Raw genomic sequence first — 25,631 nt, 5'->3', positions numbered from 1 at the left:
GGGCGACGAAGCTGGTGAAGGGCCTGGAGAACAAGTCCTACGAGGAGCGGCTGAGGGAGCTGGGCTTGTTCAGCCTGGAGAAGAGGAGGCTCAGGGGTGACCTTATCGCTCTTTTTAGGTACCTCAAGGGAGGCTGTAGCGAGGTGGGGGTTGGCCTGTTCTCCCACGTGCCTGGTGACAGGACAAGGGGGAATGGGCTTAAGTTGAGCCAGGGGAGTTTTAGGTTAGATGTTAGGAAGAACTTCTTCACTGAAAGGGTTGTGAGGCACTGGAACAGGCTGCCCAGGGAAGTGGTGGAGTCACCATCCCTGGAAGTCTTCAAAAGACGTTTAGATGTAGAGCTTAGGGATATGGTTTAGTGGAGGACTTGTTAGCGTTAGGTCAGAGGTTGGACTCGATGATCTTGAGGTCTGTTCCAACCTAGAAATTCTGTGATTCTGTATTATGGGATGGTGGAGGTGCCATGGGGGTGTCACACAGGTATTATGGGATGGCAGTGGCACCATGGAGGTGCCATGGGGGTGTCACACAGGTATTATGGGATGGTGGGGGTGCTTTGGGGGTGTCACACAGATATTATGGGATGGTGGGGGTGCTATGGAGGTGTCACACAGGTATTACGGGATGGCGGAGGTGCCACGGGGGTGTCACACAGGTATTATGGGATGGCGGAGGTGCCATAGAGGAGCCATGGGGGTGTCACACAGGTATTATGGGATGGTGTAGGTGCCATGGAGGCGCCCCTGAGGTACCGCCGAGGCACCTGGAGGTGTGACGTAGCAGCCCCACCCCGCGCATGCGCCACTCAGCGCTCGGCGCTGCACCTTGTGCCCGCCGCCCGCGCACCCCGCCCCCTTCCCCCGCGGTGCGCATGCGCCACGCTCTATTCCTCCACGCCTCTCTATGATCTCCCGCCGGCGGCTAGAGCGGCGCGGCGCGGCGGAGCAGGAAGTGACGCAGCGGGCGGGCGGCGCGGAGGCGGAGGGGCGGCGGGCGGCGAGCGGCGGCCGCAGGTGAGGCGGGGCCGGGCCGGGGGGGCCGGGAGGGGACCGGGGAGGGGCCGGGCCTGGCACGGAGCCGCCGGGACGCGAGGCCGCGGCGCCGGGACCCGCGCGGGGCCGCTCCGGTGGCGGCCGGGGCCTGAGGGGAGCGGCCGGGGGGGGCCGCGGCCTGGTCCCGGGCCTGGTCCCGGCCTCCCTCGGGCCCCGGCTCGGCCCCTCGCGGCCCGGGCCCGCCCCCTGCGGCTCCCCCAGCCCCTGCGGCCGCCCCTCGGGCCCGTCGGGTCTCGGCCCGCTGGGCCCCGCGTCCCCGCGGCGCGCCGAGCAGCCCCGTGCGGAGCCAGCGCTGTGAGGGGCTCGGTTCTGGGGGGTGCGGGGCGGTGACGGGCTGCTGGGGCAGCCTGCGGGGGTTGTGAGGCCCTCCCGAAGCACGGGCGTCGCCAACAGCCGCTTGAAAGGGGTTGGGGGGATGCAAGGGGCGTGCGGACAGTAACTCGCGATGTAAAGGTGTTGGGGGGGAGGTTTGGCTTCGCAGGCGGGGTGAACAAACGGACGTTTTCCTATTTCCCACCCGTGCCCGAGTAAATCATCCGCTGCCCGTGTGGCTCCTTCCTTCTCCAAGTGACCAAGCACACGAGCGAGGTGCTGTGAGGCAGTTCCCTTCCTTTGGGTTTGTTTGCAAGCACACAGAGGGAGCTGTTTGTGTATTTGTAAAGGGCCGGGGCCTTCTTTAAAGGGTTCCTCTTGAAGTGGTCTCTGAAAGTGTTCTCTGAAAGCTTTGCCTCCTTTTCAAAGAGATGCAAAAGGTGGGAAAGTGAATGAGGTTTTAGCCATGCTGCAGGTTCTCCAAAATGCATTATCGACGTTCTGCAAGTACTTCTTATCGGCCATCATCTGGGAGTCCAGGTGGTGTTGTCGTGGGTAAATATAAACACACAGAAATGGGCAAGGGCTGGTCCTGAGGAACACGTGGCTTGGTGACCAGATCCCTGTTGGTTTCTTCTTGAAGCCTCCCTGAAGTCTCCTGAAAGCTGGGGGAAGGGAGCTTTTATTGTTCCTGGTGGCATGCATGTGTCCTAGCTCTCTCTAGGTGTTTTTTCTTGCATCTTTATTTTCCGTAAAGCTCAGGACAGAAAGGGCCTGAAGAGACCTGAAATGTTTCCCACAGAAGCGTGCTTTACGTGCTGATTGTCCCAGGTCACGTCCCAGCCTTCCTACCCCTGTGTGCACCGTAACTGAGTGAATTCCCAGCGTGTTCCCTCTTCCCGAGGGTGACGGCAGGAGAGGCAGATAACATGCAGTGGCTGTTCTCTCCCGCGAGCCTGTCAGCTCTCCTGTGGTGCCAGCGAGGCTGTCACCTTCCCAGAGCTGTGTCCTTCCTGGAGCTCGGTGCGGGTGCTGGAAAGCAGCATGGCTTTGTTTGGCCATCACCTTGTGACAGCGATGCTAATCCTGGCCCTGGACAGCATGAAGACTGCTGTGCTGGGCTCCAGCATTGTTTTCTTACCCCCTCTGCACCTGTCTGTGCTCCTTAAGGTGTTGGTTTTAATTTGGAGGTGCTGAGGTCAATGCCCTCGCTGCTAAGCGCTCACAAAAGCTGTTCTGCTCCGCTGTGTGCACATCAAAGCTTTACAGAGGGAAGGGAAAATTCCCTGGTTGAAGCTCTAGAGAGAACATACCCAGGCAAAGCTCAGTGCTCTGTTTGGAAGCTGTTAGCCTTGAAATCCGCTACCCAACTATTTCTTCAGTCATGCAAACAGCGGCAGGGCTTCTAAACGTGCAGGCAGAGCCCTGCGCAGGGCTTTAACGTGTTGCTGAGGGAACAAGGGGTTGTTGTTCCCTCACCTTACGGCCAGGCCTGTGCCTCTTTGCAGGATTCGAGTCCCGGGATCATGGCTACGGACTGGCTGGGGAGCATCGTGTCCATCAACTGCGGAGAGAGCCTGGGCGTCTACCAGGGGCGAGTGTCTGCCGTGGACCAGGTCAGCCAGACCATCTCCCTGACCCGGCCTTTCCACAATGGGGTCAAGTGCCTCGTGCCAGAAGTCACCTTCAGGTTAGTGCTGGTATTTCTCCTGCGTTTTCCAGTCTGGGTGGATATTTTGGGTCGTTTTTCCCCAGAAACATGCTCTTTGCCTTAAATTCACCCTCCTGCTACTGAGCAGCTTCAGGTGAGAAGCACCACTGGCGTTTCTCTCAGCTTGTGTGCAGAAGGGTGCTGTTTTTGGTCTCTGCTCTGTGAGAAGTGCTGTGAGGATCTGTGTGAGTGTGTGTGAATGTATTTGTGTGTGTGATTTCTGTGCATTCTGTGTATGTGTGCACTTTTTGGGTAGCTGAGGGGTTGGCTCACTCTTTATGCTCTGCAATCAGCAACTCGTGTTATTAAAGTGCCTCAGGGGAAAGCAGAGGGGGGAATCTCACTTAAAATGATGGCCACAACAGGTAGATTACACGCAGGGGTTAAATCCAGAGCCATCTCCTTTCTATCCCCGTGTTCTTCCCTCTGTGCAGACAGGGAATGGTTTGGGACCAGGGCGCTGGGTCAGTGCGGTGCTGTCTTGGCTCTCCTGAGTCCCTTCCCACTCCTGCTAACGCTGCGCTCAAAAAAAAGAATAAATAGGAGTCATTTGTCACTGGACACTTTCCTGTTACCTCTGCAACTTCCATATCACAACAGCGAAGTGCCTGAGTCCCCAATTTTAAAAATAAGACCAAGTGCTGACTGCAGGGAATCCTTTTTTTTCCTAGAAAACTCTGATTTTTGAAGAGAGTGGGAAGGATGATTCTTTCAGGGCTCTTGCTAACTTCCAGGCTGTTAGTTTTATATCCCAGTTGGACACAAACTTTAAAAGGTTAAATTGAACACCCCAACTTCTGGTTCCTGTCTTGCAGTTGGTGCAGATGGAGGAGAGGAGGTCTTCGTGACCACTTCTTTGTTTCACTTTGGCTCGTGCTCAGTGCTGTGTGTTTTTTTTTTTTTTTTTTTTTATCCTATGTCTTGAGAAACAGCGAGCACACCCTTGTCTGAGCACGAATAGCACTCATTTAAGGAGAGCTTTATGTAGGAAGGGATTAAAAGTAGTAGCACCCTCCAGGCTGAGGTTAATTATAATAGCTAGAAACTGCTGAATTAACGCAGACTTTCTCAAAGAGCTGTGCTGGCTGCTTCAATTTTCTGCTTAACCAATCCCTGCTTCAGCTAGGGACAGAACCTACACCAAATCCAGGTGCAGTTTAGAAATACTCGAGATTTTATTTAAAGTTTATGTAATTTCAGGTGAATATTTCGATGCCTGGCATGTAGCCTGTGTTTGAGTATTAAAATGTTTTTTTCCCCTTTGTTTTATTGACTATGACATCCAAAAACCTCTGGGTAATGTTGCACGATTTTCTTTCAAGGCTGTTTCTTTAAAAGTACCCCGAACACCAAGTTCCTGAATGTTTGTTTTTCTATTCCTTTTGTTTTTTTAGGGCAGGTGACATCACTGAGCTGAAGATTCTGGAGATCCCAGGCCCGGAGGACAGCAGGCCATGCGGGGAGCTGCAGCAGACAGAACTGGGCATCCCGGGGGTCGGCTGCCAGGTGGGGCCTAGCCAGAACGGCACCGGCAAGATGTTAAAGAAGCCCATCTGCAGCAGCGCCCCGCAGAACATCCCCAGGAGGACGGACGTGAAGAGCCAGGACATCATCATCTCCCCCCAGCAGCAGTGCTCCAAGAGCTACATGGATCGCCATGTGGAAACCCTGACTCAGTCCAAAGGCTTTCGGCGCAGGCACAATTCCTGTGAGTATGTGTTCTGTGTTCTGCAGCTCTCCTCTTCGCCTGGGTCGCTGCCGCAGCGTGTGCCCCAGTTCAGCTAAAACATCTCAAACGGGTCTGGAAACTTAGGTTTGTTTCCTTTTTTACGTGCGTTGCCACCTGAAGGGCTGGATTTTACCAGTATAGATCTTCCGAGGGTCTTGCACGTGCCTGACGTTGTACAGGGAGGTGATGTAACCTCTGCCAGAACCTGGTACGAGCATACAGACAGCGGCACTAAAATGTGCAGCACTTGCCTTACAAACAGAGGTGTGGGTACTGCACAACAAGCCCAGTACAGCGATCCAAAACGCTTCGTTGGGTGAGTGTCGTCAGCTGAAGCAGGCTGTTGGGTCTGATCTGTCGTTGCTGGCTTGCTGTGGTTGTTTTTATTTTTTATGTTGTTTACAAAAGATGTTCTGTTTCTGTAAGCTTGCAGCTACCTTACTGAAAGGCCAGCAGGGAACATTGTGCAGAGCTGCTTCTCTGCTGTCCCCGTTGCCGTTGCACTGCTGCTAAGAGTTCTTTGGAGGCAGATGCTCTCCACCCTTCCTTGCTGCTGTTTCCAGGTGAAACACCTTTCCTGCTGGACACAGAAGTCAGTGCTGCTCAGCTGAGTAGCGAGAGCAGGGAGCTTTAACTCAGGTGTGCAGCGAGCCTGGTTCACAGGCTGGGAGGGCTGCAGCAGAATTCACAGTGCTGTCATCTGTCAGTAAAGGCCAGTGTTACTTAGGCTGCACGCAGGCATGGTGCTCGCTGTTTCAGAAGTGTGTCTGTCCAAACTAACCTGCAGAATCGTACAGGTAAGAGGGAACTACATACATGACTTCGTTTATTTAGTTCAGGAGCATTTTGGATCTGATGTTGGTTGCGGTGTGGGAATTTGACGAGCTTTCCAGGGCTAATCTGAGTTGAAACTCTTTTCCCCTCTCAAGGGCTGTTGAAGGAAAACCTCAGAACTTCGAAATGCTGCAGACTGTTCTGTGTGTCTCTTGTGAATGAGGTAGAATAAAGAGGAATGTTCACAAAAACTCTCCTGTTGCTTAACCTACTGGTGTGAGGTTAAGAGGCTGGGCTGAAAAGAAGAGGGAACCCACTACAGGAGGCGACAGGGAAAAGGTGTATGGGCACGGGGTGGAAAGGAGGCAGTTGTTTATCAGTGGGACTGCAGTTCTGCCGTGACGCTGCTGTGTAATACTTTACCCATCCCTGTTTCAGTCTGCTGGAGAGCAACACGCTGGTGTTTTCTTTGCTGCAGCGTTTCTCAGAGAAGTGTGGTTGACGCCTGTTTATGTAAAAAGTCAATCTTCCACCATTTATTTGTCAAAGTGAATTTTCAAATCTAATTAGCGGAGATCTCACCCCGCGCATTAATCTGCTTCATCAGCATTAAAGGCTGCGAAATGTAGAACTGAATAGTGCTAGTTCATACGAGTTCCTCATTCCTCTTGTGCTTCCTGATTGAAAACGGTCCAGTTGCCAGCCTGTTTTTCTCTACAAGGAACTAGAAACAACTGATGATGTTGCAAAGCTTTTCTATTTAAAGCCTGCACAACCATGACCTATCACAACAGCCCCCTACGAGTCATTACAAACGGTATTTGCTGTGCTGCGTTGGTTAAAAAAAACACAAATTAACGCGCTCTAGTGAGGATGATGTAAAGATAGGATCAGCACGTCTCAAAGCCAGGCATCCGTTATTTTTATTTCTGATCATAAATCTCCAGCCAGCCCTCACGCTGTGCCAAGGCTGGCTGTGCTCGCTTTTTTTTTGCCCTCGGAGCCCCCTGGGCTGCAATTACTGAAACATCAGGATACATCTAGTGTAGTTCATGACTCAAATGTTGAAGCATCAGGATATATCAAGCGTATTTCCATGATTTAATTCTTCCCCTTACCTTTTTTTTTTTGTTGTTTTGTCTTGAAAAGAAATGAAAGCAAGGTGAGCAGGGCCAATTAAACAGCGAGATCAAAGGCTGCGCCTTATCTGGAGAACTTCCTGGGCCTCTGGAAGTCTTCCTCCCCCACCAACAGCTCTCATTTTCTGAAACAGTTGCAGCTCTTCTGATTTCTGTTAATTTAAATCAGTTTACAAGGTTGAGCAGCCTTTTGTTTTAAATCTTCAGAAGGACAAATTCTTAAGTTTCTTATTCCCTTCTGTTTTAAAGTGATGGCCAAGCAGGGTTGGTAGGAGGAGGAAGGCCAGAAAGGTGGGGGGTGGGGCGAAGGCATGTTTTGAGGAAAAACTCTTTTCAAACTACACTGCCAGCTACCTGGTTATCTGAAGTAACCCCTGCTTTGCTTTCTTCTTGCTGGGCAGAGCCCAGCTGGATTACCTCGCGTAGCACTGTTCAGGCAGCACCTGGTAGGTGTGGGGTGAGCAGCGAGCCTTTCAAACCCCTTCAGCACACCAACAGCTCGCAGCAGTTTTACAGAAGCCTGACAGCAGGTCAAAGCCTGTAAGAGAAAATCTGAAACAGGTTGAGCAAGGTGCGGACCGTAAGTGAGGTAGAAAATTGAACCCTTGCTCTCTGCAGTGTGCGTGGAGAGCAAGGCGAGCGATGCCTGAAAGGCTCCAGCGTGGAACAGAAGAGGTGGCGGCTGCAGGGATCGAGGCAAGGCCGGGCTGTGATGTCAGCCTGACCCGAAGCTGTGCGGTGCCTGGGCTGGAAGCTAACCTCTCGATGCCCTTTAGCGTGCTAAGTCAGGGACAAAGTTCCCCCTCGGAGCACTTGTGTGACAGAAATCAATAAACAACAAATAGCAGCCCAGATTACACAACAATGGGTTGTGTGCCCTGCTGGCACGGGGCTCGTTCATGCCAGGGCTGGCGGTAAAAGCTCCTGCAGGGATCTCACAGGAAGGCAGCCAACTCGCTAGAGACTTTACATTTGCTTGTGTGCTATACATGAGGGTTTTTTTCCAATGAAAAAAAAATATTTGGGAAGTATTGTTTAGAGGGAGGCACTTTTCTGTGCGGTGCTGAGCTGCCAGCTTGATGGGGAGCCCTGTGCTGTTCTCCTTAGCAAGCCGTGCACAGATGGAGGAGTTGGGCTGGGAGCTCTGGGTTTCGGTAGCCCTGGATGGCAGTGATCCTCCTGCTGGCCTTCTCTCTCGTATTCTTTGAGTTTTCCCCTGCTCCACGGGGTAACGCAGCCCCTCGGGTGGGTCAGCAGGATGGTGGGGTTGGCACCCGCTGCATTAGCGAGCTGCGCGGGACAACGCCAGCACGTCTCGATTTGATGAGGTCTGCTCTTGGCTTGCAGTCGTCGTGTCTGCAGGGAGCCCGGGAGCTTTCCAGCCATTGTTCCTGCAGCTTTCCTAACGCGCCGTTTGGTTCTGTCAGCATTGGCATGCTGCTTGCATCAGCTGCTTCTCTCCCCTGGGCCCATCGCATGGTGATGCTGCCGGCCCCATGTTTTGTTCCGCAGGTCAGCTGAGGGGAGAGCGGAGTTGTTTGCAGAAGAACCTGGCAGGCGGTGTAGAACTCTTGTTGGGGAACGGGAACGGAGTTGCCAAAACGTTGAAGAGCTGCACAAGAGGCAGGCTTGTTCCCATTGTGCTCAGAGCAGGCTCCAGCTTCTTCATCTCAACTTTGAGTCCCTCGCCTGTTGCTTCGCCTGGCAGTCAGGGAAGTGTTTGGAGGGCTCGGCCAGCTGTGTAGCTCTGGGCTTTTGTTTCTCGTGCCGCTGTTAGCAGTGTTAGCTGTGTGTGGTGCTGGCCGCCAGCTCCAGCCCAAGCTGTGTGCAACTTTGGAGTGCTTGGTGTGCCCCCTTTGGTTTGGGAATCAGTGGGGCTACCGAAAAGCTTTCCCTTTCTCAAAGCTGTACGCGTAAAGGCCTGGTTGCAGCTTCTGGGCTGAAATCCTCCTTGCCAGGAGGCCTCACCCTTTCCCTCCCCCAAGCTGTGTTCAGTTGCTAGAAATCCTTGAATTCTGTCCTTCTTGACAAAAGGTGCGTTGCAGCAGTCTGTTCTCACCCAGCTGTTTATAAAATCCCCAAAGTCCCGAGCAGCTTGAGAATCACTGCGTCTGAAAACGAGCTGCCTGCTATAATTAGTAATAATTTCAAATAATTATAAATAGGCTCCAGAAATAGAGTTCTGACAAAGTGTGGTGACGCTGACCGCATGATGCCGCGGCGCTGGTTTCGGTTGCCCCAGCGTGCACAGCAGAAATGTTTCCGACTGGCCCTCGTGCTGAGAGCAGCAGCTTTGAAGCAGCTTCGTGCTACGGCCGGTGGAGTTCTGGCACGGGGAGGTTAGCCTAAATCCTGTAGGCTGCAGGGAAGTGGTCACTGGAAAGGGATTTGCTTTGTTTCTTTACAGGGAAGAAGGGCTCCACGAAGCCTTTGGAAGGTTTGGGGTCTTGTCACCCTCATTTCGAGGTGTGAAGAACTGGCTTCTGACTTGCCTGCGTTCTCAGTTGTTGCAGGACTTGTGAATTGCTGTGTGGTTGGAGACTGGAGCTGCTTGAGAGTGTTGAGGTCTGTTTTGTTCAGCTCAGGTTCTCGAGGCACTCTGCTGACTGTTTCAGAGAGCATCCCTGCTGTGGGGGCTGGGAAAGCTTTTGGGTGAGTCACCTCAGCAGCAGAAACAAGTGACGGGCTGCCTAAAATAGGGGCAAAACTAACCAAGAGGGAAAATTCTTCCTGAGACAAAGCTTTCCTAACAGAATAAAAGCAGTGAGGTGTTCCACACTGCACTGTGACTTTCCAGGGATAGGTTAGACGTGGTGTTAGGGGAGCTCATGGTGAGCTCTGGTAAATTTGTTTTACTGTGACAAAGTCCTCAGTAAGCACCTGAGAGACCCAGGTGAGGCCACCTTCCAGGAAGGGGTTCCCTGCTCTGGGCTGCAGAGCCTCTGCTGGGTAGGGAAAGTGGAGGGAGCTGCTTTTTATGGATTCTTCTCTGGAGGATTTGGGTAGTTGTAAATGTTCTAAGCTAACTGCTGCAATTTAAGTGGTGTAATTGAGCTACTGAGTAACTTTGTGGTGGAGAAATGAGTTCTGCTCGTTAACTTGGCCAAAATCGGCACGTTGGCCTCGAACAGACCGGTTCCTGGCCTGGTTCTGAAATGGGTGAGTGCTCCTGCAGGAGCTGGGGCCAGGCTCCTCTGCTGTCCAGGCGACGTGCTCTTCTGTTGCTGGAGCACAGGACTTCACGCCTGGGAAATGGGGGAAGTGAGAGATGAGATTTGGTGGGAGAGAAAGCGGTCTGCCAAGACCAAGCTGGACCTGTCTGTGCTTTTGAGGCTAACAGGTAACTTTGTGGGACACCACGAAGCTTTGGCATATTGCAGGTCTTCTGGGGTTGGTTTCTAAATATCCTCAGATGACTTGAAGTTCTTCTTGTGCCCTTTCATTGATTGCCAATAACATGTAAAACAAAAAAAAAGTGCGTTTTCAGCCAGAGCTGTGTGCAGGGTGATGGACGAGAGGCACGTGTCATCTTGGTGACTTGGTGGTGATTTGCTTGTGTGTCAGCGAACAGGTTCTGTCCGCAAGCTCATCTGTATAAATAACATTCAGGGGGGTAAAATCTCTCTTAAAACGTGAGAAATACGTTAGGGAAGCAAACGCTTCTGGTGTGGTAACAGTTACTCCATCTGTTGGGCAGTGGAGGTGATAACTAATTGCTGAAATGGGCCTGAAATCTTTCCTAGTGTGGGCAGGTTTAGCGATGGGTATAACTAACAGGTTAACGTCGTCTGGTCTTGACTGCGTGTGGGTGACCTGCAGAATAATGTAAGAAATGAATAATGGGGTACGTCAGCCTTGTGACTGCGTTTGGGTTTGTACCAGCCCTCAGAGTGAGACTTCTTCATCTTCATGTGAGGGAAATCCGGCTGGCATGGTTACTGATTGGAAATAATTCCCCTTAAACGTGTGATACGATGAATAAGTAGAAAAATGCAATATGGGAAAGGGAAAGGACTTCATCTTGGCTTAGAGAAATACACACCTAGTGATGGCGAACGAGGGAGAAATACTTTCAGGGGCTTAAGTTCTCCATCAGTAGGTGGCTTACCTGTTTCAGAAGAAAACACCCACGGTAGCCTCTGAAATTTAGGGAAATTCCATGACAGTCTTGGGCCACATGCCTGCACAAACACGAGCCCAGTGCAGCAGGAATAGTGCAGCCCTAGCCCAGGGCTTGCTCAATACCTCAACACTACCATAACGCTCTCTTACGTTAAATGAGCAGAAATGTTTATTTTGCTACTGGGGTCGAGCTTGTTTTTCCTGCCCTTGCCAGAGGAAAGTCCCTGAAATCTCTTTCCCGGTGCCTCGCGTTGGGTTTTCTGTTGGTGTTACTCACGCCCAGATAAGCTAAAGACGAGGCCTGCAGGTTCTTTGGGAAGCAACAATCCCTCGAGTCAATAGACATCAAACGTGAGCTTTCCTCTTACAAAATTTCCTGAGAAAGCAGGCAAGAAACATGGCTTTGTCCACTGATTACACTTTTTTTTTCCATTTGTGTATTTTCAACTTGCCTTTATTTTTGTTTAGGGTCGTCCAGCAGCCGCCACCCCAACCAGGTGACCCCGAAGAAGAGCGGCCTGAAAAACGGGCAGATGAAGAGCAAAGACGATGAGTGCTTCGGGGACGACATCGATGAAATCCCAGACACGGATTTCGATTTCGAGGGGAACCTGGCCCTTTTCGACAAGGCAGCTGTGTTTGAAGAGATTGAGACTTACGAGAGGCGGAGCGGCACCCGCTCCCGGGGCACCCCAAGCGAGAAGCCGGCTCGCTACCGGCACGACGAGAACATCCTGGAGTCGGAGCCCATCGTCTACAGACGGATTGTCGTACCCCAGAACGCGAACAAAGAGTTCTGCACTGGTATGCCAGATCCCTTACTGATAAGGATGCACACTCTGCAGCTCTGTTGGGGCACGTGTGGTGGATTGTTTTTCCCCCGGGGGTGTCTGTCAGCTTAACGGGGTACGGGCAGGGGCCATCCCTGTGTGTAAGGTCGGATCTGAGCCTTGCATCTCCATACAACCTTTATTTGCCATATTTCTGAGGCCAAAAATACTCAGATAGGGCAACGAGGTAAGTTGTTTGCAGGGAGGGATGAAGCTGGAGGTTGCATTAAAAAGAACAGAAACCGAAGTGGAACCACTTGAATCCGTGCTTTGATTTCAGTAGCGTGGCGAGCGTGCATGGGCTTGACTGCTGGCTGCTGGGAAGGAGGGCTCTTCTTGGGGCTCCAGCGTACGGGAGTGTGTTGTAATTCCTGCTCTTTTGGTAGAAGGCAAGGGACTTCAGGTGTTCCTGGTGCTGCTTGGGCAGCAGGTAGAGACCTCTGTGTGGTTGTAAGGAACTTTAAATGTCGTTGGTATGAAAAGAAATGGTTCTGGCTCTTCCCGTCCGTATTTCCAACCACTCGTGTACAAATAGTTTTTTATGGGGGTTTTGGTTCCCCCTTGCCTTTGTTGCCTGTGTGGTGTTTGTGTGAAAGAAGCAGAGCCTGCAAGCCTGGTGTATGCAGAAGGGTTTGTGTGAGGGGCTGACTGTTAGCAATCTTCTCATACACGTGCCACGAGGCATGGCGTGTTCACTTCATGCTGCTCTTTGTACATGTTCCCTGTAACTTCAGTCTAGGTGTGGTGCCCTGCCCTCAGCTTGCATCTTTTGTAGCACTTGCAAAACGTAGCAGTAAAGGAGGTTCAGCATCCCAGCAACGTTTCTTTTCCACGTCAGAATAAAATCAAATTTCAGGTCTCTTTGTAGAGAGAGACTGAAGTGCTGCACCCTGGTGGTCTGTGTGCTGGGCACAAGGGTAAGCAGGTCCCTGGCCTGTCATTCCTTCTGCTCTGTCATTCTTCTCCTCTCAGAAACTCCAGCGGGGTGTGAAGCACGTGGTGGAAGGAAGCTGATTTACAGTGATTGGCTGCTGTGCAATTAAACAATGTCAGTTCTTAATGGTTCTGCTGTACTGCGGTATCTTGGCTTTCCACTTGTGTCCTCTGTTGCCCTGCTGATCCGTTCTGATCCAGGTAAAAATGTCCTGGGTCAGTCTGAACTCGTCCGACTCGGTGTTCTGATTCCAGCAGCTACTTAAGGACAAGTGAAAGACGGGAGGAAGCATGTGGTGAGACTTTCCCCTGAGCGCTCTCTTTGACGACTTTAAGACTTCCTGAAGCAGAAGTGGTATTTTAGTATTAAGAGCTTTTGATGACTTTTTTTTTTTCTTCTGCTTAATTTAACCTATTCCTCTTTGAGCCTGTGCGATCTCTGTGTTGCTGCAGCATCCTGCGGCATGAAGCTCCCGCAGCTGACTGCGTACTGTGTGAATAAGTGCTTCTTCCTTTTTGTGCGAGCTTTTCTTGGTGGTAAACTGGCTACTTGTCAATTCATCTCCCAGCTGGCATGTTCCAGAGGAGCCAGGGCCTCTGTGTGGGTCTGAAACAAAAGCTACCCGAGCGTTAGCTGCCACTTTGAGATGTACAGCTGATGCAGGATTCTAGAAGTAGTGTTCCTGGAGAAGCATTGTGCAACAACCAGTAAGCACCAGGACAGAATTCAGGGGATGGAAATGGAGTTGTTGGCTAATCTGTGTTGTCCTTTCCTACAGGAGCTCCTGGCTCCCTGTTTGCAGCCCGCTGAAAGGGCTGCTCTTGGCTTGTTTTGCTCTTGGCAAGGCCACCCAGGGAGGTGGCAAACCCCTCTCCTTTGTAGTTGTGGGGTCTCGCCAGGCTCATTAACTCCTGGGGGGTGCTGAGACTCCCAGATGGGTTCTAGATTGGTTTGGAGGAGAAGCTGTCGTGCTAGGGGCACTGCCAACTGCTGCTCCCTGCCTCCCATGCCCAGCAGGGCACAGCCCCAGTCCTGCGAGCGGTGCTAGAAGGGTCCCACCGCTGCGTATCAGTGGTGTTCCCACAGAGGGCGGCTTCCTTTGTGTCAGCAGAGGAAGTTTGCTTCTGCTTCGGAAATGCTTTGGGCCGTCTAGCAAAAGCTCTTGTAAACAGCTGTAACTGGCCTGCTGCTGCCAGCCTTCAGCCTGCTGTAGCCAGAAGGACAGAGGGATGGTCAGTGTGCTTGGGCAGTGAGGGGCTGTCACTCAAAAAGCCCAGATCTTTGTTTAGCAGCTGGAAGGAGGATGCTGAGCTACAGGCAGGCTGCCTCTCTCAGCAGCTCAGAGAGCAGCAGCTGCAGAAATGAGCTGAGAGTGCCAACAGCCCTGAATGCCGTTATTCTGGGTATATCTGTCACAGGATTTCTTCTTATTATTCTGAATTCTCTTTGTGGAGTTGTTTTTAGACTCCTATAGGGATCTCTGGAAGAAAAAAAAAAAAAAAAAAACAACACAAAACAAAACACATTTTGTTAGCTATAGGGGAAATAAGTACTTTATATTTCTTCCCTAGGCCAGTCTTGAAGATGAGTATCTTAAAAGAGCTCCGGCCGACAGACTAATCGTTCTGTCTGCTGTAATCCCACAGAGTGATGCTGCTTGGTGACTGACAGCCAGCTAACATCCAGCTCTCATCACCGTGGGAGAGGAGAAAGGTCTGTGGGATCCTCGTGTGCTCTTTTATGCCGTGTTTCCATGGAGCTCGGAAATAAGCAGACCCGTGCAGCAGGAAAACCAGCAGAGTGCTGGTGCCTGTCCTCCAAAAGCTGAATCTGCAGGGCTCCCAGTCTGCGTGGTGGCTGCCGGCTGAAAGAAGCTGAGCCGTGTGGGATGTAAGCAAAGCTTGACAGGCACTCGAGTCCCTCAAGATGCTTCTCGGAGAGCTAATTTTGTGGTGCCAGGCACTCAAGTGTGCATGCTAGTATGTTCGGAAGTAGAGCAGTAAGTCGTTAGGTCTGCTGAGGCTTTTGGCTCAAATTCAGCGCTGGAGGTTGGATGAAAGCAGCTTGGGTTTGTGTTTCTTTGGGTCCCTTTGCAATTTTTCTTTCTTACCCTCCCAGAGGTTAACATGGTTATCCCCGACAGCCTGCAGGTCAGTCTTGGCAAAGAAGAACTTGGGAAAGGCAGTTTTTCTTCCCTCCTTTGGCTGCTGTCTTTACAGTATTTTGTGCCTGAAATGATCCTGGAAATGCTGAGGGCTGCTTGGTCCTTCAGCATATCCCCTCTTCGCAGGCCGTGTGCCATCCTCGGTGGCATGAAACTTGTGTCTGGCCCAGACAAAACGTGGTCAGACTGTACAGGGCAAGAGGGCAGCTTCCCGTGCTGCTGCCCGCTTTCCTGGCGAGGAAAGGATGAGTTGTGCAGGGAGAATGGCAAGAATGGGCACGAGAGGGCCGATGTGGATTTCTCATTCAGCACAGCCCTGGCTTCACCAGCATGCTGGAGGCTACCTCGGTGTTCCCACGGTGTGAAACGCTTTGGGGTTTGCCCTGCTGGCTCGAGAAGGTGATGCTGGGATGGACAGGAAGAGGGGAGATAGTTCTGGGTGTCTGCCCAGGGGTCTGGAGCCATGGGGAGGGGATTATGGTGGAGAGAGTGGGAATGAAGGTGGGGATTTGCTCCCAGTGTAAATGAGAGCTGGAAGCTGGGAGCTTGGCAGCTCTCTGGTGGTGACCGACTCGTGCCCGTTCCTGGGGGCTCCACGTGTGCCTTGTTCCCTGGTATTTCACTGCTCTGTCCTCTGTGGGGCCTGTTGATCTGTCTCTCTGTTTACCATTAAGCTGCATTGAAAAGGGGAAGTGCAACTGTTTAACACACGTCTGCCTCCCTGGCAAGGCCGGTTGGTGATGCTTTCGTGAAGTGTGAGCTGTCTTTTCTGCTCCTGGAGCCGTGGGGGTGTGAGCTCAGAGGAGTTCCTGGCAGGATGGAGTGCCTCGGTTCACCATCAGTGGCCCCGTAATCTCAGGCATATCGGGCTCTCCAAACTTTCCTTTTGCATTTCTCTCTTCTTCCCTCCTAACTGTGCTTAATCACTGCTAGCACATGCCACGTGCGTACCGGGAGTTCTGGTTCACGATGATTAAACCGAATCAAAATCTCCCTTTTCAGCCCAGTTTGGGAGACATCCTCGCACCCCACAAGACCCAATCTTCCTGCTTTCGCACAGGTGCACGCAGTGGGCTTGCGCCCGAAGCCTGGCTTGGCGAGCAGTGGATGTTGCTGAAGCAGCACCTTCAGGGGCATGCCGGGATGAGTAGAGGATGGCCGTGTGCCAGGTGGATGAGGTATTCCTTCCTTTCCCTGCAGTGCTGCTGAGGCTTTGTCCAAAGCGGGTTTTCTTCCAGATACCGCCGGTGGTGTGGGATGTGAGCTGTTGCCATCGCAGTGCCTCTTCTGGAAAGTAAGCGGGATTTGTTTCCAGCTCAGCTGCAGGAGAAATTTGAGCTATCTGTGTGTCAAGTTCAAGCTCAAATATCAGGCCAAGAGTTGATATTTGTTTCTCTGTGCTTTCCCTACCCACACTTCAGGCCTGTCCTTCAAGAAACTCCTTTTCCACGTGGTAAGGAGATGGAGGAAGAAAATGCGTGCGTTGGGGCAGATCGGTGCAGAGGGGCCGGGCTCCGGAGCTGGGGCTGGTTCTGTCCTGCATGGTGACAGAGGCAGTGTGGCTTTTCTTGTGCCACGTCCTTTTCTCTCAGCTTTTAGCTCTTCAGGCTGTGGATGACTGGCTCAGGGACTGCGTATTGTGAATGTGGGTGGTGTTTTGGGATCTCTGAGTAGGATGCAGGTGAAGTTAACTTCACCCAACCATGGGACAAAACAAAGCAGTTGTGGGGCAAAGCTCTGCTGCTCAGCCCACGTGGATTGTGCGTTGATGCTGGGACAGGTTACGTTGGGGTGGCAGCCAGAGCTTCCACAGAATGTGTCCTAATTAACAATAATGACGATTAAAAAAATCAGTCTAGCCCTTAAGGTTGTGGGGGAGATGATTCCCCTTTGGAGCAACGTGTGGGGCAAGTAGCTGTGTTCTCCCGAGGCCGCAGGCAGGTGGCTCCAGCCTTGCAGCCAGCACAGGCAGCAAACAGCCCAGGGATGTTCTGTCTGCCCCAAATGCACGCGGGCTGTACCCGCCTCGTGTCGCTGCTGCATGGTCCTGCGGCCACGGGGGTGGTTTTCCTCCAGCCTCTGTGCGTGTAGCGTGGCACAGGGGAGCTCGAGGAGGTGAGTTGTTTGTGCTGAGGGCACAGCGTGCCCCGTAAGCCGAGTGCACTTCGTGTGTAATCAGGCCCCAGCAATACCCTGCGTGTCACAAAACTGTTCAGTCTTTATCTTTTTTTTCCCAGGCAGCTGTAAAATACATTTATTTAATATTAAAAGGCCCGAGCTAATTTATTTTATTACCTCCATTACCAAACAATAAAGACGCGCTGTCCAACCCAAACATAATTAAAGTTGGCAGGGGTTCAGTTCTGTTGCAGCCGTGTTATTGTTTGTGGCTTTACACGTCGCCTCCTGGATTGCTTTCTGCCCGAGTTTGTTTAACTCCCTCGGCCTGGCTCCGATAAGCCCGTCTGACTGGTCGGCCCTTGCGTGAGCGCGGAGAAGGGAAGTTCTCTTGGCATCGGAGCCTGCTCTTGAGAGGGAGCAATTAGGACAAAGTGTAGCACACTAAATACAAGTCCCTCCCGTGCCAGTAAGCCCCTCTGCATTAACCCACTGGGCACTGGGTTTCCTCCGGCCGGTGGGAGCTGTGAAACCTCGTGATGCCGGGCGAGGAGGAGCTGGAGATGGTGGCGCTGCACCAGGTAGGTAAGGACCAAAAGTTGGCTCTTCCACCACCTCGTGCAAAGGTTGAGCAGGGAATTGGTTGAGCAGCCCCCCTCTGCGGGTCCCTCGCTTCGTGTCAGCAGAGGATGCGCCTTGCCAAGCTCGCGGGCGACACCCTGACCTCGGGTGGCTGGTTCCGAGCCCTCCCTCCGGCTTGAGAAACACAGCCCGGGGAAGGAGCAAAAATGTGAATGGGAACGAGCCCGAGCTGAGCCTTGCGTGACTCTGGAGGCTAAGAGGGTGTGTGAACGGCGGGCAGGTGCGTGACTGGTGTGACAGGCTTAGGATTATTAGTGGCTTATGACTCCAAACGTTCGGTGGCTGCTATCAGGAGCCTGAAATGACTTTGATAATGTGCATGCTTGCATGTGTGCTGCATGTAATAAAAGATTATTAGCAGAGGTAGCTTAATCGGCTGTTAGCATGCGAGGTCAAGTGTTTGAACACGTTTGGTCCCTCCGTGGCTGCGGAGCCCTCGGCTGGCGAGCTCGGAGGCGAAAGCCGGAGGGATTCAGCGGAGCGGCCAGGCTGGATGTGCTGATACCTCGCAGGAATACCTGCCACGTGCTCCAAAAACCTCAGGGTGCACAGACCCTGCCGTTACCGCGGCGGCTCGGCTTAGTGGTTTGTGACCAGCACCCCGAGGAAGCGTGGCAGTACGAATGAGAATCCCTTGCGATTAGCAGTGCGCCTTGCCTTGCCTTTCTCATTTGAATGTGGCAACTGCTCGTTACCGCTGGTTCTCATGCTCTTTTTCTGCAAAGGAGCCCGAGCCTGTGAGTAACTGTTAGGTTTCCTCTCAGCGGATGTGCGCTGTGGCTGTTCCCCTTTGAACCCCTATCGCTGCAGAGCATTTTCACCAGTCCTTTATTATTGCTGTGACTCTGCTCAGCTCTTCTCTCTGAAACGTGAGCGAGGAAGTCTTGCAAAGAATTTCCAGCGGAGCTGAAGCAGCTTTCTGCCTTCGCTTCTGTAAACAACCGGCTCTGTAATGCGGTCCTGGGCACCAAAAATGCCAGTAAGGTCCCAGTCAGTGCTGGTTTATAGGGCGAGCAGCTGGTGATGCTCTGCCGTTTGCCTGAGCTGCAGCAGAAGTCTGAGTCCTGAACCCTTTTCCACCCCTTGTGCCTGTCCCCCTGCACCTTTCCTGCCCGTCCCACGGAGCAGGAGCTACCAGCCTGTTTCCCAGTACGTCCAGAGCCCTCGCTCAGCTGGACGCTGCTGGGGTTGCTTGTTGGGCTCAGAGCAGTGCTCGTGAGTGACCTGGGCAGGCACTCACGTTGGATTAAAGAGGTGGTGTCTGTGGCTGAAGGTATTCAGGGGTGTCTTGCTGGCTGCAGCAGCAGCAATTTTGTCACCCAACACTTAGCTTTTGCACTCTTCTCTCCATGTAATTGGAAATAGTACTCAAGGTTCCTTGTCCTCTGCTACTGAGCATGCCACCAAGCAATTGCTGTGGCTCCCCTCTGAGCAGGCTGCTTTCTTGGGGCAGGGAATCCTCTGTGTTTATTTCCAGGTGAGTTTACTGCAGGGTTGATTTGTGAAATCGATGCCAGGCTGGCCTGCCTGGAGAAGGAGCGTGTAAAGAATTGGCCAGAAATGCAGAAGAATTGTATCCTCCTGCAGGGGCTGCTCTAAGTGCTTGAGAAAACCTCCCTTGTCTGTTCTTCTGTCTGCCTCCTCAGCCGTGTGCTGGAGCAGTTCCGGGCTCGCAGACCAGGATCCAGGATCGCTGAAGCCTTTTCCAAGTGCTGCCATACGAAATCTCACCAGGCTGCACCGTCCTGGGAAATGTCTCTGATCATGTCTTTGTCTTCCTCCCTCCCCTCTCTGAATCCTAGACTCCGGGCTGGTGGTTCCGAGCGTGTCCTACGAGCTGCACAAAAAGCTGCTGTCGGTGGCCGAGAAGCACGGGCTGACTCTGGAGCGCAGGCTGGAGATGACGGGAGTGTGCGCGAGCCAGATGGCGCTCAGCCTCCTCGGGGGGCCCAACAGGTAAAGCTCTTCCCTCGAGCTCCCCGGGGATTTGCCCTCTCTAAGCAGAGCTCGCTGCTCTGACCTTGCTCCTCCAAGTGGGGGCAACGTAAAAGAGACTCAGAGGTTACGTGGGAGGTGAGTGTGGTGTGGCTGCCACCCGTGCCTTGTGCTGGCCCTGCAGCTGGAGGCAGCTGTCTGCCGTCTGCTTCCTTGAATGAAAAACCTCACCCAGATGCCGTGCAGACCTGTGGTACCTCACACATCAGCTCATGTCCCAGGGATCACGCAAACAAGTGTGAGGCTCAAGCTCTTGAAACGGGAGGAAGCCTTGCAGGTTTTTGTGTTCTCATTCCCTGTTTTTTAATATTCAGCCTCTCTAGGAAGGAACTGGTTGATTTTGCTATCTTGGATGGGTGATTGGATGGCTAAGGGCTTCCCTTTGTCTCCTTCGTCCTGGAAACAGAAGTCTCTTGGGCCAAAGATGAAGCAGAGCTGCTGTTTTTTCTCTTCATTTAATGAGCATTTTTTCAGGGAACTTAGCTTACACCAATGTAACCCACAGCTGTTGAAACCCTTTCAGAATTTCAGTGAGCTGGCCCTTTTTTGCAAACAACTCAACTTTTCCTTTGTCTAATGGCATCAACAAAACAAAAGTTGGCCAGTGAGAGCGAGCCGTTCAGCTCCTCACAATGCTGAGCTGGCTTTTAGGCGTCTGCGAACATCCTGTCCTTTTGGGGTGCCTGGTTTGGGGGCAGGCTTGGAGTGTGCTTGCTGCTCTTTGCACAAGTGATGTGCTTACTCTGAAAAAGGTCTGTTCTGGGCCTGCACTTACAGGTTTGTTGGTGTGGGCAGGCACTCACACGTCTTCTTGTGCTGCTGGTAGGTGCTCTGCATGATTTGTTCTTAAAACAGAAGGTAAACCTGAGCGGTCTCAGTCTCCTGGTCACGCAGTAGCACGGTACTTGCAGCCCAGGACACAAGTGCTGGGTTTAAAGCAGTAAGGGGTGAGCTACCAGGCAGCGCTGACCCTCTCAGATGCGAAATCTGAGTGCAGAACTGCTCAGCCCTCGTGCTGGCTTTGGAGCGCTGCCTGTTCTTCACACTGCATCGAACTACTGCAGTTCTTAAAACGTCCTTCAAAATCAGAGGGGCAGAAGGGGGAAAAGAAACCTCCTGAAAGTGAAAATGCGCCGATTTGAAGCTTGCTATGTGACTAGTGAAAATGCATCATCAAACAGGGAACAAGCTGGCTGTGTGAGGAGCCAGGCGAGGCTGGGACTGCTCTGCTGCGGGTGCAGAGAGGTCTCGGAGGGAACCTGCAGGCAGAACAGCTCTCTGCTGTCAGCACTACAAAAGGATGTGGGTTCCTTCTTCTTCAGAGGCGACGGAAGGCTTGTAAAGCACCTGTTGATTTGCATCTCGCAGGACGAAGGCGGGAGATCCTTGGCTTTTACTGACGTTTCCCTTCGGTCTCCCCTCAGGCTGAACCCGAAGAACGTGCACCAGCGGCCCACGGTGGCCCTGCTGTGCGGCCCCCACGTCAAGGGGGCGCAGGGCATCAGCTGCGGGCGGCACCTCTCCAATCACGACGTCCACGTCATCCTCTTCCTGCCCAACTTCGTCAAGATGCTGGAGTCCATCACCAACGAGCTGAACCTCTTCAGCAAGACGCAAGGCCAGCAGGTCTCCAGCGTCAAAGGTAAGCGAGGGGCAGAGCTGCTCGTCAGCCCTGTGCCGAGCCGGCGGCACCATCTAGCGGCCCCGCAGGGCAGCAGAGCCTCGAGAGGTCCGACAGAGGAGCAGTTGTGCTGCTGCAGATGTTTCCGGTCTGAAGGAACACAAGAGCTGCTGTCTGGGGCTGAGTCAGACCAGCCATTCTCCCAGGATAAGGCTCGCCTTGTTCGGCACGTCGAAGCAGCAAGTAGATGAGCATCCAACTGCTGTTTCGCACCAAGCACGCATCCTCGTTGAGCTGTCAGGGTGCTGGTTTGGAATCCACCACACAGTGCGGCGGTGCTCTGCCTTCTGTGAGCTGGCTGGCTTCTGCTTGGCGCTCCGCCAGCATTATTTCCAGACCTAGCTCTTTTAAAATGATTTCCAAACCTAGCTCTTTTAAATGTTGGGGGAGAAACAAGCCTGGGAATTAGGGCACGACTTGTGCTGCAGCAGGGCGGGGGGCTGTGCGGTGCTGGTGGAGCCGTGTGCTTGTTATAATAAAATAGCAGTCCTTGCACTGAGTGCTTCGTGAAGAGAGTGCAGCAGGTGAGTGCAGCGAGACCAACAGGTCTCGGTGGGGCAGGCAACACCTGCAGCTCCCACGTTGCCATTCCATAGCAAAGCTAATCAACGTGCTCCAGAGCAATACATGCTTTTTTTCCAATTGTGCAGCCTAGAAAACGGCTTTGTTTTCAGTGGAGAAAGTCATCCACTGCTTCCCTGGGCTGCCCGGGCTGGAGAAGCCAGCTCAGCAGTGCCATCTGGGGCAGGTCTGCTGAACTGCTGGCCGCTCAGTGAGGTTTTGTTTGGTATCTGGAAGGCTGTGGATGTTCTCCAGCAAGTTCAGGAGCTTTTAAATATTGATGTCGGTGTCTCCTGCAGAAGGACAGTAATAACAGCCCGGGAGGCCAGACTGCGTGCAGCAAGCCTGCGGGTGTTGGAGGCAAAAAGGAGAAGTCTCTGCTGGCAGCAGGGGAGGAAAAGGGAAGGAAAAGGAAAAAGGAAAGAGAAGGAAAAGGAGGGAAAGCCCCGAGCCTTGGATCGTGTTTTCAGGCTGGTCCTCGGTGCTCACAGTGCTTGTGTTTCTTTCAGATCTCCCCGATACCCCCGTTGACCTAGTGATCAACTGCCTGGATTGTCACGAAAATGCCTTTCTGAGAGATCAGCCTTGGTACAAAGCAGTCGTGGACTGGGCCAACCAGAACCGGGCACCCGTCCTCAGCATAGACCCTCCCATCAGCGAAATGGAGCAGGGCATCGATGCCAAGTGGTCGCTGGCCTTGGGGCTGCCCCTGCCGCTGGGCGAGAGGGCAGGGCGCGTGTACCTCTGTGACATTGGCATTCCCCAGAAGGTCTTTCAGGAGGTGGGGATAAACTACCACTCGCCCTTCGGCAGCAAATTCGTCATCCCCCTGCACTCCACTTAGAGCCCGTCCAGCCCCGCGGATCTGAAGGGAGAGAAGAGAGCAGGATGTCTGTCAAATGAAGCTGTCTGGTGGATCCCGGCTAGTAAACTCGTGACGCCTTAAGGATGTGAAGTTCTGGAGAGTTTTCCTTCCAGAAGAAAAGTTGTGTATTTAAAAAAAAAAAAAAAAAAAGTCATAAAGTGAAAGCAAAAAAGAAGAAAGCAAACCTTCCTGCAGAGCTGTCTTCATTCTCTTGTGCCATTGTGTGAAGGGACACGCAGGAAGGTGGTGCCTGTCCCTGGCCAAGGCAGCCAGCGCTGCCCCGGCCTGGCCGGGGGGCTGTCGGAGGGGATGTTTGAGAGGGTCTGCTACAAGCAGCGGGTGGCTCGGAGGCTTGAGACTGATTTCCCAGCCCTTCAAGGTGTCCTGCTGGGAACAGCAGCCCTTGGTTGTGTAGAAATAACCTTTTGTTGCAGTCGTACCGGGAGGGAGGAGTTGGTTTTGCTCGGTTCTTTTGGATCCCCCCCCCTCTGTTTTTTGTTCACAAAGGCAGCTGCAGCTCGCTGGCTCTCCTGGCCCTCCGCTCCTCAAGGAGTGAGCTCCCTCTTCAGAAAGCTCATGCCAGGGGCCAGAAGCTCTCAGGTAGCACATGCTCCAGGAACACCCGTGTCCTCAGCTAGGTTTTACTCCTGCCCTCTGGCTTTTTCTTTGTTCGGGGAGCGAGGTGTGGTTTGGAAAATAATTATTCTTTTTTTTCTTTCTGGCACAGCAGTTGTGTGAATTGGGGGAGGCGCAGGGAAGCATCACTCTGCCTGTTCCCTGCTGCGGGTGATGTTTGGGTGAGCTCCCTGTTCGTGCTCTCCGTGCACCCGCAGCTGGCCCTGTGGTGACACAGGAGGTGCCGTGAGCTGAGCTGCATCTGCCTGCTCCTGGTGCCGTGGGCATGGACAGGAGGCGAAGCTCTGTCATCCTCCTGGGCCCTTTCCTCTCCCCAAAGCTTCTGCTGGTCCTGAACATGCCCCAGAGCCTGTTCTGGCAGCTTCCAGAGCTTCAGAGGGTGCCTTTCCTCCGGGGCATCCGGCTTCCAGCTGGGGCTGGAGCATGGGGACAGCTGCCCAGTGCGGGGGAACGGCAGCGCGGTCGGGGCTGGGCTCGTTTGGGTGGCGGGCAGCTGCGAGTCCACAGGTCGGGCACCTGCATTTATTTGCCTTTTATCTGCCTTAGAACACAGGCTGAGTGTTGGAGGAGGAAGGAGACTGCCCCGGTGGAGCAGGAATTTGCCTGGGAGTGCAGGTGTGACCCTGGGTATGGGGGGAGAGAGAGAGGGAGAGCGAGAGAGAGCAAGAGCTGCTTTCTAAGAGCACAGGAGCAGGAGGTGCCAAAGTGGCAGAACTTGAGCAAGCAGGGCAGGGGTCTTATAGGGCTGAGGTGGAAAAGGGAAGGGTTTGGGCACTGGGAGTGAGGCCGAGCAGCAGAGGGCTGTGACTGCGGGAAGGACAAACCCCAGCACGCCCCGAGCGGGGTCTGCTGCAGCTGGGTGTGTGTAAGGCCGTGGCCCCATGGGATTCAGCCCAGGGTGCTCAGAGAGCTGGCTGGTGTCGCTGGGAGACCTCGCCAGTATTTTTTTCAAGAGTCTTGAGAATCTGGAGAGCTCCCAGTCGACCAGAGGCTGGTAAAGGTCAGCACTGGTGAGAAGGAAGGCCCTGGTAATTACAGGGCTGCCAGGCTCACTGCAGTGCATGGTCAGGTTAGGGAAAAGGTTATTCTGGAGCTAGTGAAAAATGCTTGAAAGACAATTTTACTCCCTTTTAGGGCCAGTTCTCTGTGATGCTTTTATAAATAACCTGGGCATGCATGAAGTGCCCCATCAGCTGCAGCTTCCCCTGCCACATCTACCTCAGCAGGACCCAGGCTCTGCCCCTCTCGGTGTCCGGACCCCTGTTCCTAAAGCTTTTTCTGACAAAATGCTCAGCCGTGGGGCTGGCTGGGTGATGTACAGGTGCAAGGCTTCTCTCTGCCTTTTTGTTTCCTCAGCTCATCTTTAACCAGGCGGAGGAGCAGCACCTGGGTGGAAAAGGTGGGCAGTCAGCTGCAGCCTGGTGCTTTAGTACAGCGTTAGTCCTAATCCCTGCATTAATCCCTGTGTTTTTCACTTTCCTTACTCAAGACGCTGGGTAGGAGACCCTGCTGCTTAAATCCCTGCTTTTCTTGGCTCCTTGGGGTTTGGCTGCTGAACTGCAGATTGTGCCCGTGGGGCAGTAACAGTGTATAAAATATCCAAGGCTTAATCCCAGGGGCCTTGTCTGAAGCTGCATGAGCCAGGTACCGCCACCCGTGCAGGTTTGGTGGCTGAGCCCAGCTCTGTTCTCACTGCGGGGTGGTTTGGGGGAGCACTGGGGCGCTGTGCGTGGGCAGCCATGCAGCAGGAGGGCCCCCACCTTTAAGAAAAAAAAAGGAAGAGGTAGAAGGGGAGGGCAGGAGCCCTGATGCAAGGAAAAAGCTTCCCAATCCCTACCTGGGTGGGGTGTGGGGCACAGCAGGGAGCCTTTACACTGCGCTCCCCTGCTGAAGGTGAGAGATGGGGGTGTTGGGCTGGGCTTCTTCTCAGCGGGTTACTGGAGGAAGGACGCAGGGGCCTTGCCCACACGAAATGCATCTTAGTTACAGGGGTTACTCTTCTGGAACACCCCGCAGCACCCTGAGGGGCCGGGTCCCCTGGTTCCCCCTTCCTTCACCACACTTTTTAACTCTGTTTGAGGTCGTTTCTGTCCCCGCACAGGCCCTGCCCGTGAGTGCTGCTCTGCTCAGTGCCACGTGAAGATCACTGCCCGGTGTCACCGCTCGGTGTTCCACGTGTGACCCCTGTTTGTAATGACTGACTCCTGCCTCTGCGGGGGGCTGCCCTGAAATAAAGTGCAACTATTCATGTGTGCTACGCCCGTGCAGCTCTTCATTTGTCTGACCCCACAGGCACAGCAAGCCTGCCTGCTGCTCCGTGCTGCTCCGAGGCACAAGGGCAGGGACCAGGGAATTCAGTTTTTGCC

General features: G+C 53.3%; 1 protein-coding gene across 2 annotated transcripts; it reads left to right on the top strand.

Annotated features, from left to right (window-relative positions):
- The first annotated feature begins 962 nt into the window (after positions 1–962).
- EDC3 (enhancer of mRNA decapping 3) lies at positions 963–25,522 on the top strand. Of its 2 annotated transcripts, none has more exons than XM_084293208.1 (7): positions 963–1,013; positions 2,873–3,054; positions 4,470–4,783; positions 11,308–11,643; positions 19,330–19,483; positions 20,947–21,164; positions 22,274–25,522. In XM_084293208.1, exons 2-7 carry the CDS (start codon positions 2,891–2,893, stop codon positions 22,606–22,608), a joined length of 1,521 nt encoding a protein of 506 aa, XP_084149334.1. In that variant the 5' UTR covers positions 963–1,013; positions 2,873–2,890; the 3' UTR covers positions 22,609–25,522. The 2 variants fall into 2 exon arrangements, with proteins under 2 accessions (XP_084149334.1, XP_084149335.1); XM_084293209.1 differs by lacking the exon at positions 963–1,013 and adding an exon at positions 1,537–1,640.
- Positions 25,523–25,631: the final 109 nt, after the last annotated feature.

Source organism: Netta rufina (assembly GCF_964035555.1).
Source record: "Netta rufina genome assembly, chromosome: 11".
In the NCBI taxonomy this organism is placed as follows: domain Eukaryota; kingdom Metazoa; phylum Chordata; class Aves; order Anseriformes; family Anatidae; genus Netta; species Netta rufina.
This window is presented reverse-complemented; position numbering and strand designations above follow the sequence as displayed.